The sequence below is a fragment of the Dasypus novemcinctus genome, chromosome 11 (assembly GCF_030445035.2).
Source record: "Dasypus novemcinctus isolate mDasNov1 chromosome 11, mDasNov1.1.hap2, whole genome shotgun sequence".
NCBI classification, from domain to species: Eukaryota; Metazoa; Chordata; class Mammalia; order Cingulata; family Dasypodidae; genus Dasypus; species Dasypus novemcinctus.
In genome coordinates this window covers 117,728,615-117,744,694 of record NC_080683.1, presented here as the reverse complement: position 1 = coordinate 117,744,694, position 16,080 = coordinate 117,728,615, and the positions used below count along the sequence as shown (strand labels likewise).

General features: G+C 48.3%; 1 protein-coding gene across 1 annotated transcript in view; it reads right to left on the bottom strand.

Moving 5' to 3' along the window:
• The window catches only part of ARFGEF3 (ARFGEF family member 3), a 149,565-nt gene extending 139,765 nt beyond the window's left edge, over positions 1-9,800 (bottom strand). Inside the window, exons 1-2 of the mRNA XM_058307546.2 lie at positions 9,636-9,800; positions 4,197-4,248 (exon numbers count right to left, since the gene is read on the bottom strand). Coding sequence (XP_058163529.1) covers positions 4,197-4,248; positions 9,636-9,720 — 137 coding nt within the window. The 5' untranslated portion in view covers positions 9,721-9,800. The remainder of the gene's footprint in view (positions 1-4,196; positions 4,249-9,635) is intronic.
• Positions 9,801-16,080: the final 6,280 nt, after the last annotated feature.

Here is a 16,080-nt window from a genome sequence, read left to right as displayed (position 1 = left end):
ATTGAACCCAGGACCTCCTATGGGGGAAGCTGGCACTCAACCATTGAGCCATGTTGGCTCCCCTAAGTTGGTTTTTTCATTTGTTTGCTGCTTGTTTTTTTTTGGTTTTAGGAGTTACCAGGGACCAAACCTGAGCTCTCCCATGTGGGAAGCAGGTGCTCAACCGTTTGAACCACATCCGCTCCTCTGAATACAAACTCTTGAGAATACAAGAGAGAGATTATGAACTTGGCTTCTTTCTTAGATGCAAAATACAAATAAAAATGAAGAAAAGTAATTAACATATCTGAATTCTCCATCATAAGCAGAAAAACATTTACAGGGACTAGGTTTTTTGAGCAGATGCACAAACAACAGAAGAGGCCAATGTAAGTCTAATGACTGAACAGGTAAATGCATGTGAGGTTTAAGAGCCATTGGGGGAAGCAGACTTGGCCCAACAGATAGGGTGTCTGCCTACCACATGGGAGTTCCGCGGTTCAAACCCTGGGCCTCCTTGACCCATGTGGAGCTGGCCCACGTGCAGTGCTGGCACGCGCAAAAGGAGTGCCATGCCACACAGGGGTGTCCCCTGTGTAGGGGAGCCCCACATGCAAAGAGTGTGCCCTGTAAGGAGAGCCGCCCACCACAAAAGAAAGTTCAGCCTGCCCAAAAAGGCGGCCATACACATGGAGAGCTGACACAACAAGATGATGCAACAAAAAGACATAGATTCCCAGTGCCACCGACAACAACAGAAGCGGACAAAGAAGAACATGCAGCAAAATGAACACAGAGAACAGACAACTGGGGCAGGAGGGGGGGGAGAGAAAGAAATAAAAACAAACAAATAAATAAATAAATCTAAAAAGAAAAAAAAGGGCCATTGGAAGATGAAACAAAGATTCAAGGAAGACTGATTCACATCTAAGGGAAACAACCCATTACTGTGTATCTCCTCAACGTATTACTCCTCTAAGAATAAAGTGAAATGATATATCAGACCATTACTGATTCAGTTTCTCTTTTTGCTCTAATAATGCCTTCTTCCTATATCCTAGAAGAGGCTATGTAAGCACTCCCTATGATGCCATCACAGGCTGAAACCTTAAGTGTATAAAAGTCTACAATACATTTACACTTGTTACCACAGAGCTATGTTTTCCAGCTACGTGTGTCTTTGCTCCCCTCCCTCAGAATGAGGGCAGGCTGAGTGGGCAAAGCCACGCTGTGCCAGAAGGCGCAGCAGAGCTCACTGCTCTGCAAACACGGGCCACCTCCCCAGCCCTCAGGCCACACTGTCTGCGTGATGGTTCTAGGAATGGCGCGCAGTCCCTCATCCAGGGCGCCGGCCACCCAGCCTGCGGCGCTGGGCTGTATGGCTGGTGAGGGAGTTCCGGGGGAAAGCTCACGACCACAGAATAAAGAAGTGGTCTTTATAAAGGGGGGGACCTCGAGCACACTGACACTCCATTCTCTTGACCCGTCTGACCGCACACTCACCAAGAGCTGGCAAACGCGGGTTGCCTTCCGACGAACATTCCCACCCATGGCCCAGGAGCCTCTTCTCACCCCATCGCTGAAGAGAGACCTTTTACCACAGGCCCAGAACCCCAGCAAGTCTAGTGGGCAGGCTAAACGACCCTGCAGATGGGGGAATGCTCCCTGCCTGCCCTTACAGCAGTGGCCTTAAACTTTTTCCTCACATAGCCACTAAGAAAATGTCAAAATTCTATTTTTCACAGCCTCGAAGTTGACATCTAAATTTTTCATTACAATTTTAAATAGTTGCACAGGTTGTAATTCTGGCATATTGCAATTATTGAAATTTTTAATTAAAACATCACCCATCTAAAATGTATCTAATGAAAAATAACAACCACATCAATGGAAAACCAATTTTTTCATCTATCAAAAAAATACACACACTCTCCTTGGAAAGTAAAAAACGCTGCATTCTTTTACCCCCTTGAACACTTTCCGTTCCACTTCCCCCACAGAATTTTCTCTCAATATCATATGTTTTAATGCTTGAAAGGTTTTTATTAATCTCTCTTTTATATGGGTCTACCAAAAATGCATATTATGTGAAATCATTTTTTTCTTTTAATTTCCTATGAGCATAAAAGTGTTTGATTTTCTTCTGGTTTGAGCTGTCATTACTCAGACTCACAAAGGGCCCAAACAGCGTTAAAAATTATTTATCAGAATGCTAGTACATTTAACATGGAAAGCACGATTCTACTGGAAATACATTTCTGAGAAATGGATAGGGCTTGTTTACTTTTTCCACAACCCCTTCATGTATCTATGCTGGATACTACCTATTGTTAGCATATGGCAGGGCTTCCCTCAAGCCCATCTTTTTTTTCACTTTTAGATGTGTAAGCAGTGTGAAACCTTATTCATATAAATAGCAAGGGATTAATCATCAAAAATATGTTTAATTAGCTATCATCCATTAACCAGAAGAGGTCCACCTTCAGTTTTCTTGAAAGCCAATAAGTGAAAACTACCAGACTCATACAAAAGAGTGTGCCCTGGTTACCAAAAATATTCACTTTATCAAAACAGATACTAACATTTTCGTAGTCCTTTGTTGGTGCAAAGAGATTTTTGCACTCCAGGGTAACGTACCACTCTAAGATTTGGGATGGTGAAGAACTGTGCTTTCCTTTTGCCAAGCATGAGAAGAGTGATTGTGAAAGGAAAGATGGAAACTGAGATGTGGTAAAGAGTTTTGAAGCAGATCCATTTTAGGAAGCAGGGACTTTGAAAGGCAGGGAGCAAGACATGGATTCTCTGAATCCACCCGTGCCCTCAGGCCCTTGGAGCATCTTTGCTAATGTGCACAGATACCCCCGCTGGGGCAGCGCTCCCCAGACAAAGGTGCTGTTGTCAGTCTGTCCATTTGTAAGCCTTACACGCACTAAAGCACATTCGGTTAGTGAGCACATGAGCTTCCTTAAACGTATAAAGCCTATAGCAGTAGTATAGGGCAAGAAGCTTTGAATTTAAAAAACAATAAGAACCACAACTCTCGTTCAACCTACTTCAACAAACAAAGACAGAGAAAATATGAATAAATCCTAGTGCTCTGACAATACAGAAACAACACTCAACAAAAGACTCAATGTTCAACATTGTTTATTATTACCAAAGAAAAATCTGGAAATAATCCAAATGTTTAATAATAGGAAAACTACTTAATAAATTATGCTCTGGCCAAAGAGTAGAATAGTACGTGTATTTTTTCTAATTTTGAAGAATCTATATTGACAATAGAATATGTTTTCCATATGGTATGGACTGAAAAAACAGGACACAAACTTGGAAATAAAATGACAAGTTCATTTGTAAAATAAATGTGCAGGGAAGAAAGACCTAAGAAAATCTATTAAACTGTTTTCAGTGGTTATCTTGGAATTTCATTTTTGTTTCTTTTTTTCCTTCAAAATTTCCCACACAGAGTTTGTATTTCTCTGAGAGGAGGTGAGTGGGAGGAAGAGTAGGAAGGAGATTCAGGGTCTCAGCCTCCTGCTGTTTGTGCCCAGTCCCTCGGAGCCCGCCCCACAGCGCCCAACCCCACGCACGCAGGCCCACGCGCGCAGCCCCACCGCATTCAACTCTTCGCATCCAACCCCATGCATGCAGGCCCTCGCCCAGCCCCACCGCGCTCAACCCCACACATGCAGTCCCACAGAGCTCAACTCTTCGCGTCCAACCCCACGCACGCAGGCCCACCCACGCACATAGCCCCACGTGCGCTGCCTCATGCGGTCAGCCCCACCGCGCTCAACCCCACACGCCCAGCCCCACGCACGCAGGCCCACGCGCACAGCCCCACGGTGCCCAGCCCCATGCGCACAGCCTGCGGGCACTGAGAGCCAAAATCCCTCTCCACGTGCTGCAGAGCTGCAGGCACCCGAGGGGTGCTGCTTTCTAGCTGGTGGGGCGGCCCCACGCCGGCCGCTCCTTCCCTGAGGTTTCCATCCTCGACCTCTTTCATCCTTTCACCCGCGACCTCCTCCAGCCTGGCCCTGTGGACCACCGACTTCTCACCCCACAGCTGGTTTCCCCCACGCCCACCTCAGGGCCCATGACAGCTCGGCACGCAAAGCGCACATCCCCCGCAAGCCAAAGGCGGTGAGCCAACGCCTCCCGCGGCACCGTGGGCGCGTCTACTTCCACTCCACGTCTCAGCATCGCTTCCTTACCTCAGCAGGTGTGGTGGGATCTTGACAATGGTGTCGGGGCCATCCAGGGTTTCTGCGGACCAGAAGGGGCAGAGTTAAAAACGCACCTCCAGAGGCTGAGAATCTACACTGGATTTCACTGTTAGGTTCTTTTTCCCCAGAAATTCTTCAAGTACCCCTTAGTCAATCCTCTGTATGCAAATCATCCACATTTAAAATCCTTTCTCCTTTAGCGGTCCCAGAGACTTCCCACCCCAGCAAGTTTAAAAATTAGAACACATCTCCCCCTATAGAGAAATATCTCCCTAACCTGAATCAGAGTGCCAATTTAATGTAGTTAAATTGGGCTAAAATACTATCCACTTGCAATAAAAAGAGAGAAAAAGAAAGCTGTTTCTTTGGAAATTATGTTTCAATGTCCTTAAATCATAACTTATTCTTGTGAAAGGTGCTCAAGTTCACAGAGTGGTTTTTGCAACATCTTATTATTCTCACACACATTTATGACATGGTAGAGCAAACACTTTTAACCACACTGGAGTTGGGGATGCTGATTCCGAGGCCATCCCCAGTGTCCTGGCTCCAACCTGAATGTCCACTACTTAGCCGCTGAGTGTGGATAATTTGCACTACTGCTGCCTCCAATTGTACAGATCATGAGACGGTCCCTCTTCTCTCCCAAAACAAATAAACAAAAACTGCTATTTCAACAGTTCCTTCTTGACTCCAGGGTCTCAGCTCAAGTTTGCGTTGACTCTTCTCTTCACCCCTTAAGTCCACAATCCTGTCAACTTGGACTATTTTCCTTGGGGAAGGAGAAACATCTCTTCCCACCTTGCAGACAGAGTTGAGGGGTCCCAGCAGATGCAGTATGTCACTGAGATTCAGCAGTAAGAGCAGCCAGTGGGTCAAAAGAGTGGATGCCAGCAAGACACCTGATCAGCAAAATGGGAAGATGAGACCCGAAGGTGCTTTGGAGAGAGGAGGAGAGCAGATGGAGGCCAGTTCCCCACCCAGGAGAGAAAGGATGATCAGACAATGAAGCCCCAGGCTGCAGCGACCAGAAGCTGCTGGCAGGACACACAGGGCAGCATGGCCCGGCTGTCAGCACAGCAGGGACTGGGCAGTGCCCATGACACACCAAGGGTGCTCCCTAAGGAGAGGTCGTGACATGGAAGAACAAAATCATCACAGTTTCTTCGCCAGCCAGAGGGACTTCTATCTGACTGAGCATGTGTGCAAGTGCCCAAGTCTGTAAGTGCCAAGGGAGAGTGAGAAGAAAGGAAAAACGGAAAGGGCAGACCAGCAGCAGCCAGGTGGAACCAGGCCGAAAGCACTAGGAGACCTGCCAGCAGAGGCCCACTCCCCAGGAGAAGCCCATTCCCTGGAGAAGGTCCACTCCCCAAGAGAAGCCCACTGCCCAGGAGAAGGTCCACTCCATGAAGAAGGCCCACTCCCCAGGAGAAGGTCCACTCCCTGGAGAAGCCTACTCCCTGGGAGAAGATCCACTCCCCAGGAGAAGGTCCACTCCCTGGAGAAGGCCCACTCCCCAGGAGAAGATCCACTCCCCAGGAGAAGATCCACTCCCCAGGAGAAGGTCCACTCCGAGGAGAAGGCCCACTCCCCAGGAGAAGATCCACTCCCCAGGAGAAGGTCCACTCCCCAGGAGAAGGTCCACTCCCTGGAGAAGGCCCACTCCCCAGGAGAAGATCCACTCGCCAGGAGAAGGTCCATTCCCTGGAGAAGCCTACTCTCCAGGAGAAGATCCACTGCCCAGGAGAAGGTCCACTCCCTGGAGAAGGCCCATTCCCCAGGAGAAGATCCACTCCCTGGAGAAGGTTCACTCCCCAGGAGAAGGTCTGCTCCCCAAGGGAAGCAGAACCACAGGGTAAGGAAGACAGGCATTCCTATCTTTCACTGTCAGGGGGTGGAAGGTGGAAGAGTGTGTGGGAAGTGGGTATGGACAGGGTCAGTCCACACACTTTTGAAGGTAAGAGAAGGTAAGAGCAGCAAGAGGTGGAGAGAAACGAGGGTGGGCAGATAGAAGGAGGGATCTCTCCTTGGTGTTCCTCTCTTCCTCCCCTCCATTTTCTAGATCATCCTACAGAAGTGCCCTGATGTATGTGAAATCCTAAGAGTTTCTCAGTCAAGAGCACGGCCTCTTCCAGCTCTAATGCTCTGCCAGCTCCCAGCCTCCACGACAGCCACGCGCTCACGAGCCAAGACCCAGCTGCTCGTTCTTCTTCTCCTCCCCGGTCAGACTGTATCCTCAGTAACAAAAAAAGTCCAATAACCAATAGAAATAGATTCCAAAATAGAAAAAGATACACATTCCTTCCCAGGTACTAGGCAGCCATTAGAAAAAACCAAAACCCTAAAACCCTCTTTTCAAAAAATTGTTTAGGGCATAGTAGCAGAAAATGCTAAAACTAAAGGGCCATATTTGACATGACGCTTTACAGAAGAGAAGGGCCCCAAGGGCCAACAGTGATATCTCTGGGTGGTGAGATTATGGGTGATTATTTTTTCTTTATATAGTTCTAATATTTTTCAATATTCTAAAGTGAACCCGTATAAATTTTATAAATAGAAAAGTATCACTTAAAACCCAAACGAGCCATTAAAGTGTTGATTTGCATAGTGAACCTCTGCCTCTCATCCTGTAGGTGCAGAAGGCACAAAGAGGCCTGTCATCAGGCGCTCACGGTGCTCAGGCCCACACTGCTGTGGTTTTACCTGACCAGCACCTGCTCCTCTGCCCTTTGAAGCAGCGCCCTAAGTTTGCTTTGAGGAAACCAGCCTTCTTTGACTCTGGAATTTCAGTGGGATTCATGGCCTAGGTCTAAGCCGGTTAACTCATGCCATTCCTTGGCCAAAGGACTGGACTGGTTCAGGCCTAGAACATAACTTATCAGCCAAATAGAGAACATACGAAGCCAAGGACTGGGCAAGAATAACTGGAAGAGCCCCAGGCCTGACTTGTTCTAAGTGTGCAGATGACCCTCTCTCTATGATGTTTAAATTGTGCAGATGACCCTCTCTCTGTACTGGTCTAAGTGTGCAGATGGCCCTCTCTCCATGGGGGTCTAAGTGTGGTGATGCAGGAGCCCAAAGCTGGCAAGAGCCACACAAAGCATATTGGTCATGGTGAAAGCCGAACAAAGTCCCTGGAACAGCATAAAATTTCTTATCAGACTGCACCTGCAGCTAATCCTTCCATAGGAATATTTTAGTTGATGGAGTGAATAAATTCTTTGTTTTTTCTTAAGTCTGTTGGAATTAGCATTTTCAGTCTCTTGCACCCAACACATTCCTCAACAATCCCAGGAGAGCAGCTGTGCCCACACCAACTGCAGTCCCAAGTAGGAGGTGCCATCAGAGCGACTGGAATGCCAGGAGCACAGCTCTCTACTGAGGGGTCCAGGAAATGCTCCTGCATGAGCGGGGCCTGCGGAGTCTGGAGAGGGCATGAAGGCCACCAGGTGTGCTGGGCACAGCAAGTTCTAGAACGTGCTGCAGCTGACCACCACTAGGGGTTGAGCCCGGTGAGGGAGTGATAAGAAAGGAGGCTGGGTGAGATTCGGAGGGGCATTCTAAGGAATTTATGCTCTAACGGCTAAGGACATTACGGGGGCTGAGGAGTGACGAGCATTTTGTCATGAAAACATTGATGGGATGATGGAAAACAGACTGTTGTGGAAAGAGAACAGGAAGCCACACTCCACGTCTTTGTTTATGCAACATTCTCCCTCCCACGTGCCCTTCTCCCTAACAGCTTCCGGGAAGGAGGCATTTTATTTCTCCTTATAGCCCCACAGCTCAGCACAGCAGGGGTCTTAATAAATGTTTGCTAAATCAATAAACAAAGGAAGGAAGAAATCCACAGCTTATTCTTCAAGCAGAATCTACTTCTAACCCCCACAGGCGCACAGCAACTCCCCCCGGCACCCCTGGCCTCACAGCCATCCCCTCTTCTTTGACCTGGTTTCCCGGTTTGCTAATCCCAACCTACATAATAAATGCCCCACACAGTTATTTAACTACTGCATGCACTTCTGTCTCCCCTTGCCAGCTAGAGAACAATTGCAGGAAAAAGAAGCACTTGTGATAAAATCAGGCTGGTGGACTCAACTTGGATGATCCAGCTGCCTTAGGTCTGAGCTACCAGGAAGGAGTCGAGGACTGAAACTCACAACACTGTAGTTTACCTTCATAAGACGCTGAATGTCGAAGTTCAAACTTATGAAAAATACTAGACTGCTCCTCTCTTCCCTGTTCATCTAAATGCGTTTAACTTCCAGCAAGACAGGAATGGATAAGAAAGGAGCCTTAGAGGAGGCTGTCCTTGCTTTATTGTGGTGCGTAGCCATCTGTGACCAGTCATTAGCCAGCTCTGAATCACTCGGCTGAATGACAATGGCAATTCAAAAACAGGACTGTGGCTTTAAGAGCTGCGAGGCTCACTTGGATGGCTGGTCAGTTTTTCTTTACCATGAAACTAAAATGGTCAAGTTCTGGCTCTACCTACGAGCTAAACATCGTAGACACCATCCATGTCTTATGACCACATACACAGGTTTTTAAAAAGTGAGGCTGCTGCGAAAGTCTGTGCCCACCCCAGACAGATGAGAGTCCAACCTTCTGATAGGAACCTGGCCTAAAATGCTCTCCTCATTCCACGTCTGTGGAGAGCCAGCTCTTCCCCGCGTCCTCTCAGGCAGCACCTCCACACACTGTGACAAGCCCTGTGGCTTCTGGTTTGGGTGGAGGGCGAGCCAATTCTAGATTTTAACCGAGTGGCAACTGAGGGACCTCGAGGCCTGGCAGGAAGGCCCCCCAGAGCAGCCTGGCAGACCTGGCCTCTCCTTTGCTTTAGCATCGCTGTCATCCCCACGCTGTGGGCTCCCTTCCATTTCCTTCCAGATCATTTCGATTGCCCTAATTCTTGCCTAATTGAAATGTTTTTCCGTTTTCTCTGCTGTTGAGTTGTGCTGAGTCTGAAGGGAAACACGGATTTGCTACCTGTCACGTATTCCCCTGCTTGCAAGCTCAGAAAGCTAAAATGCCACCTGTGTGCAGGCAGACCCCCACAGAACTGCGGAGGCAACACAATCCCACCCGGAGGTGGTTTGCCACGTATTATATAACCTTTAATGCTAACACTAAAAGGCTGGCCTCTGCCGGGGAAGTCAACGGAATGGACCACCCCGCCTGGAGGGACAGGATCAGGTTTGTGGGTCAACGTCCCTCTGGCCCACAGGCCCGCCCGGCAGAGCCCCCTGAAGCTTCGGGGAAAGGGAGAGAGGCGAGAGAGGCGGCAGGTGGCTGTCACCACCCCAGCCAGGTTCGCAGATGGCACCTCAGTTCCCGAGGCCGCGCTGGCGACGTGGCGGAGGCACCCCGGTAGAAGCCGGGAGGCCGGGCCCGTCCCCGGGGGTGCGCGGCCGCCCCGGCGCTTACCCAGGGCCCAGGCGCAGCTCTCCTTGATGGCGCGGTGCTTGCTCCCCGACGCTTCCCTCTGCAGCTTCCTCAGGACCTCTTCCATCTTGTCCTGCCTGCGCAGCGCGGGGCCGCCGCCGCCAGCCCGGGTGCGCGCCTGGCCGCCGGGTCGCCGCCGCCGGGCACGGGAGTGCGCGCTCGGCCACCGCCCGCGCCTGGCCGGCCCCCGCGCGCCGCCCGGCAGCGCCCGCCCCGGCGGCCACGTCAGCCCGGCCCCGCCCGCGCCGCGCAGGTGCGCTCCCCGGGCCCGCGCTCGCGGGGAGGCGCGCGCCGGGGTCCCGACCCGCGGGGCCGGCTGTCGCCGACCTGGCCCTGCGAGGGGGGCCGCCGGGGCAGCTGCAGGGACGGTCGCCGCGGGGAGGGGCCTCGCCGCCGCCCCCCACCCTGCGCCGCGGGGAGGGCCGGCGCGATCCTGCGCGCTCGGTGCAAACGGGAGCCCCCCGCGCGACCAGGAGCCCCCCCGCGAGCAGGCGCCCCCCGCGCGACCAGGAACCCCCCGCGCGACCAGGAGCACCCCCTTGGCCAGGCGCCCCCCGTGCGACCAGGAGCCGCCCCCCGCGGCCAGGCGCCCCCCGCGCGCACCAACGCTCCCAGTTGGATTAGGCTCCCCCCGCGCGCACTCGGAACCACCTCGCATGGCCCCAAGCCCAAAGCGCGATCAGAGGCAACCGGTGCGACCAAGCTCCCTCACCCACCCCCCGGGACCCCCAGCGGAGGCAGGAGTCCCGCGCTGGGGCAGCCCTTGGTCCCCGAAGGAGGAAATTCGTGCGTGCGCTCGCGGTCTATGGACACCCACTCTGGGCCTCCCTGTGCCAGGCTCCGTGCCAGGCTCGGGCGGTGCATCATGTACTGCGACCCTGCCCGCACGGGGCTTCCTTCCCCCGCTGTGTGCAGCGCTGGGGTGTGTGGTGTTAGGGGTTAATCTCCCCGTTATGCAGATGGGGGACCCAGGCCCAACTAGACTAAGCGACTTTCCCAGGCCAACAAGAGATGGGCTCAAAACTCATTCCGAATCGGAAATTGTTTTCCTTTGAATAAAAGGGGGATGGGTGGGAGGGCACAGTGACGCAGCAGAGGGCTATCTACCTGGTGGGGGGGGGGGGGGCAGGTGCCAGGGAAAGCTTCCCAGGGAAGAACCTTGGGACCCCGCCTCCAGGCGCCTGTGGGTGGCTGGTGGCACCGCAGCACCTGCCAGGGCCTCAGGGCTCTTGAAGGCATTCCCACGGGAGGCCCGTGTGGGTAGTGGCTTATGTCTGTGATGAGAGACAAGAATGGCTTCTAAGCAGGGCAGGATAAGACCATACTGGATTTGGAAATCTCCAGCTGGTGGTGGTGGGGAGGGTGGGTTGCAGAGGGGCAGACTGGCCTCTGGGAGAAAAGAAGGAAGATTCTGCCCTAAGCTGGAAAAGACCTAGGGTGATGGGAGGTGGGAGGAGATCAGAGGAAAACAGAGAGAGAGCTACTCAACGGAATAGAAGCAGTGGGGGTTAGTGGCTGACCGGTGGAGGCGGGTGGCACAGGGGAAGACACCCAGGGGTCTTGTCGAGGCACATGGGGACGGTGGCCCCATCCTCTAAGTGAAAACAGCAGAGTCGGGGTTGGCACAGGGAAGCACTCACGTTTGGTTTGGGGCATGGTCAGGCCGACGTCCACCGCGGCAGGACCTCGGAAAAGGGCTCTGGGATGGAAGTACGGAGGGGACAGGGTTTGGCAAAGGTTGCCCAGAGGAAGTGGATGGCGTGAGAAGAGCCTGGGAGTGAGCTGGGGACCCTCGCCTTCCCATGATGGGCAGGGGAGGAGGCTGAGAAGGAGCAGAGACCTGAACTGGGGAAGCACAGCCAGGAAAGGGGGTGTCCCAGAAGGCTGGGGTGTTCAGACTGCTCCATAAACCCTCCTGGTACAGAGGACCCCAAATACGCAATGTCCCAGCACCCAGGGGCCTGAAATACAAATCGATGTTTTATCCAAACGCTTTTCCTAAATATTTCAGATTGCTTTTTTGGAGTGTAATTACTAAGGTCTGTCACAGAAATGTGCTATGTAATTGATATCTTTAATTTTATTCCATTCAGCGTGTCTTCTTTGATATTGTTCTGTTCATGGGCTGCAAAATGTTGGGGATATACAGTAACCATGGGGATTACTTAAAATGGATTTTGCAACTGTTGGATATATTCAACATCTTAAAATACACGGTTGCTTTTTTCCCTGCAGATCCAAATTCAGTTAATTATAAATATCTAAAAATATCAGCTGTACATGCCAGTTCAGTTGCTGAAATATCATCCTCAAAAATGGTAGCCAAGGAGATTGCTTTTTTCCCAAACAGAAAATGGGAATCCCGATTCCTGAGTTCATGTAACTTAGTCCTCTCCTCATAGGCATTATACGATGCATTCACTTTCGAGTTAATGGAAGGGATGAGCTGCTTTAACAAAGGCCCGGCCACGCAGTGGTTTACAGCAGCTAGCTGTTGATTTCTCCCTCGGTTAAGTCCTGAGCCAGCGGTCCAAGTGGGTGCAGCAGACCCAGGAGCTCGTTCAGGGGCCAAGCACCTCTCATTGTGCCGCTTCACCATCCCACAGGGGTTGTTCTCATCTGTGACCCAAGGGGGGCCCTGGGCACACTGTGTTCTAGCTCAGAGAAGAGGAGCCCCGGACCCTGATGGTGCACAAATCCCTTCTCCTCCATCCCCCTGGAGAAGTCACGGAGATACACCTGGTACACTGGTACAAGGTCGTTTCCCGGCCTCCTCTGTCCTGCCACAGCTCTGCTCCTGTGGCAGAGGGGAGGAGGATTGGAAGGGCAGCCACCTGCTCAGCCCAGCTCCAATTTCTGAGCAAAATATATCAATGAGAGAAGGGTCTCTTAAAGAAATTAAGTAGCCATCACTGCTTCTTCTTCTTCTTCTTTTTTTTTTTTAGGTACTGGGGGCCAGGGATTGAACCCAGGACCTTGTATGTGTGAAGCTGGCGGTTAATCACTGAGCCGCATTGGCTCACCTGAGTTCTTTTTCTCATTTGTTTTGCTTTGTTGTTTGTTTGTTTTAGGAGGCACTGGGAACTGAACCTGGGACCTCCCATGTGGGAAGTAGGCTTTCAACCACTTGAGCCACATCCACTCCCCATCACTGCTTTTATTTTCAAATTCAGTAGATTCCATACAACTCTTAGAATGCTAAATGTTTAAAATGTATTAAATAGAGATTCCAAATAGTAATATAAATAGTAGTTTTTAAACAACATTTTTAATTACTCCGCTAGGCTTTCTGGTCATACTTCTGCATCACTTACAAATCCATTGCCAATTTCTAGTTAAATTTATATTTTAAAATAACGTACTTTTGCAATTCCATCAAATTTCTTAACACAGCTGTTTTAGGTTAAATTTGAACAACATAATAAATCCTTTATAAAAGTCATCTTGCCATGTATGTTTGGCAAAAACTAAAAGTGCTAGCAACTTGAAATAGCCACGTTCTTGTCAAGTTGGGTCACAAAATCTCTGTCTGCCCACATCTATCTAAAAATAACTATCATTTTGTTCTGTAGAAATACAAATTTGTTAAGAGCATGTGTAATCACTTAGAAGAATAGTTTTAAATTGCTCAACTGATTTATCATCAAGAATCATATTCAGCATGTCCACACATGCCAAGAATAGTTTTTTCAGCAACTATGCAAGTAATTTTCTCTTTTGCTACACATGTACAAGTACATATGATTATGGTGCTTTCTCATTAACTGAGACAAAATAACTAAGAAATAGTGTTGGCAATTTTATGTCTTTATTTTCTGTCTTTGAAAATATCGGAGGGTCTTAGCAACAAGTGTAGCTTGCTTCTATTTCAAGTGTTTTTTTTCTTTCTTTCTTTGGATAATTTTAAGCTTTCATTTGCAAGAATATCACTGCAAATAATTGAGTTTCAGAGGGCGATGAGCATTGGATAAGCTATATTTAAACCATCTTTATTTAAAAGTATTGGACTTATTTATTTTTGGATTGTAGCTCAAATAAAGAAATTTGTTGATTAGAAGAAACATTTCCTTAATGTTTTCATCATTATCTACATACCCAGATCTGACAGTTGAACTAGAACATACTTTTTCCTCTTTCAAATCATGATTCTTTTTTTCTTTGGAGGTACTAGAGATTGAACCTGGGACCTCGCTCATGGAAAGCAAATGCTCAACAACCAAGCTACACCTGCTCCCCATGATTCTTATTTCTTATAAAATGAACTATTTTAAGAATAATGTGTTCAAGCTTGATTAAAATGTTATCACAAACTTAAAAAGTGCCAAAAATTTATGTCTAATTAAAAAAAAAATCCCTGAAAGTTGTTAATTAATAACCAAAACTTGGTGGAAAGTCTTGCTGCTTTTGCTATCATTGGGGATAAAATTCTCCTAAATTTCATTTGATAATAAAGTGAAAATTTCATTAACTCTAAAATTAAACCATAAAACATTAACTCTCCTGATACCATTATGATCAAATCCAGAAAATCAAATGAGACACCAGTGAGCAGAAGAGTGGATGGCTGTTTCCCAACTGATGCTTATATTCCATGGCCCACCAGCTGTTGCTAAACTCAGCTGTTCACAGTGTTGGTTGGAATGCAGACAGCTCCTATTTAAAATATATGCATTGCATTCTGTTATCATTGATTTCACTCTACTTCATTTTTTTTAAAGATTTATTTATTTTATTTCCCCCCCATCCCTCTATTGTCTGCTCTCTGTGTCCATTCACTGTTTGTTCTTCTGTGTCTGCTTGTATTCTCATTAGGTGGCTCCAGGAACTGATCCTGGGACCTTCTGGAGTGGGAGAGAGGCGATCATTCTCTTGCGCCACCCCAGCTCCCTGGTCTGCTGTGTCTCTCATTGTCTCTCCTCTGTGTCTCTTTTTGTTGCATCATCTTGCTGTGTCAGCCCTCCACATGGGCCAGCACTCCTACACGGGGCAGCACTCTGCGTGGGCCAGCTCACCACACAGATCAGCTTGCCTTCACCAGGAAGCCCTGGGTATCGAACCTTGGACCCCCTATATGATAGACGGGAGCCCAATTGCTTAAGCCACCTCTACTTCCCTACTTCATTTTTAAAAAGAATTTTTTGTGTGAAACAGACTGATTTCATAACCCATTAATGGATAGAGCCTGAAATTTTTCAAACACCAGACCAGAGAGAGATTTGCGATTAGACAGGTCTTTTGGTGGGGAGTATGCTTATACAGGGAAAGAGAAGACCCGTGACAGGCAGAAGTTGAAGAGGTGGGAGAAAACAACCTAATGGCTGAAACAGATTTCCCATGGAAATGAGGAAGGTGGACTTGAGAATACAGAGAGAGGTGCTGGCCCACTGTGAGACAAAGCCAATCCACAGATAGAGAGAGGAAGATAGAAGGATGGGCTTTGATGCCATTTGGCTTGTTGATGGGGGGACAGGAATTTATGGGAGCTACATCTAGTGGCTTCACCTTTCCTTATGAAACAGGAAGTCATTGTTGACCATAGGAGAAGTGAATAGAGGACCAAGTTTGGAAATGAGAAAGAGAGGTGACTAAGGATGCAGGAGTCTTCCCTGGAACTGCTGAGGGCCCAAGTCATTCCCTCTTTATGACCATTTAGAAAGCAGTCCCAAGCCAGCAAAATTTCTGAATCTTGTAATCTTGAATCTAGTAGATTTGCTATAATTTCAGGACCTGGCAATCTAGGTGATGATGCTAATCCATTATTCCAGCTTAAATCTCTCTTTTAATCTCTTTTTACCTGATGTTCAAATCATTGATCTTAATACTTACTCTGATTCACAACATATTAAAGAAAACATGTTTGTGGCATAAATTAATGAAGTTTAATGAAATATGCAACAGTATAAACTGAATATAAAATAGCATCTCTTTGGCTTAAATTCAATTTTGTGCTAAATTCAACCTAGACCAAAAAGTATTTAATTTGAAGATTAATAAAATAACTTATAATATTGAGCATTTTAAAAAACCAAAGGATTATTTTTTTAAAGAATTTTAAGAAATTGTGCAAAATATACCCTCGTTTAAGAAAAAAGATATCCTCAAATTAAAGAAAATTAAGAACAAGTCACATTTTAAAATGATTTGTATTTGCATAAAAGGCATAAATGCTGAAAAGAGCTTTCACTAGTATATTAGTCAGCCGAAGGGGTGCTGATGCAAAACACCAGAAATCTGTTGGTTTTTATAAAGAGTGTTTATTTGGGGTGGAAGCCCATAGTTACCAGGCCATAAAGCATAACTTATTCCCCTCACCAAAGTCTGTTGCCATGTTTTGGAGCTAGATGGCTGCTGACATCTGCAAGGGTTCTGGCTTCCTGGGTCCTCTCTTCCCAGGGCTCATTTCTCTTCGGGCTCAGCTCCTCTGCTC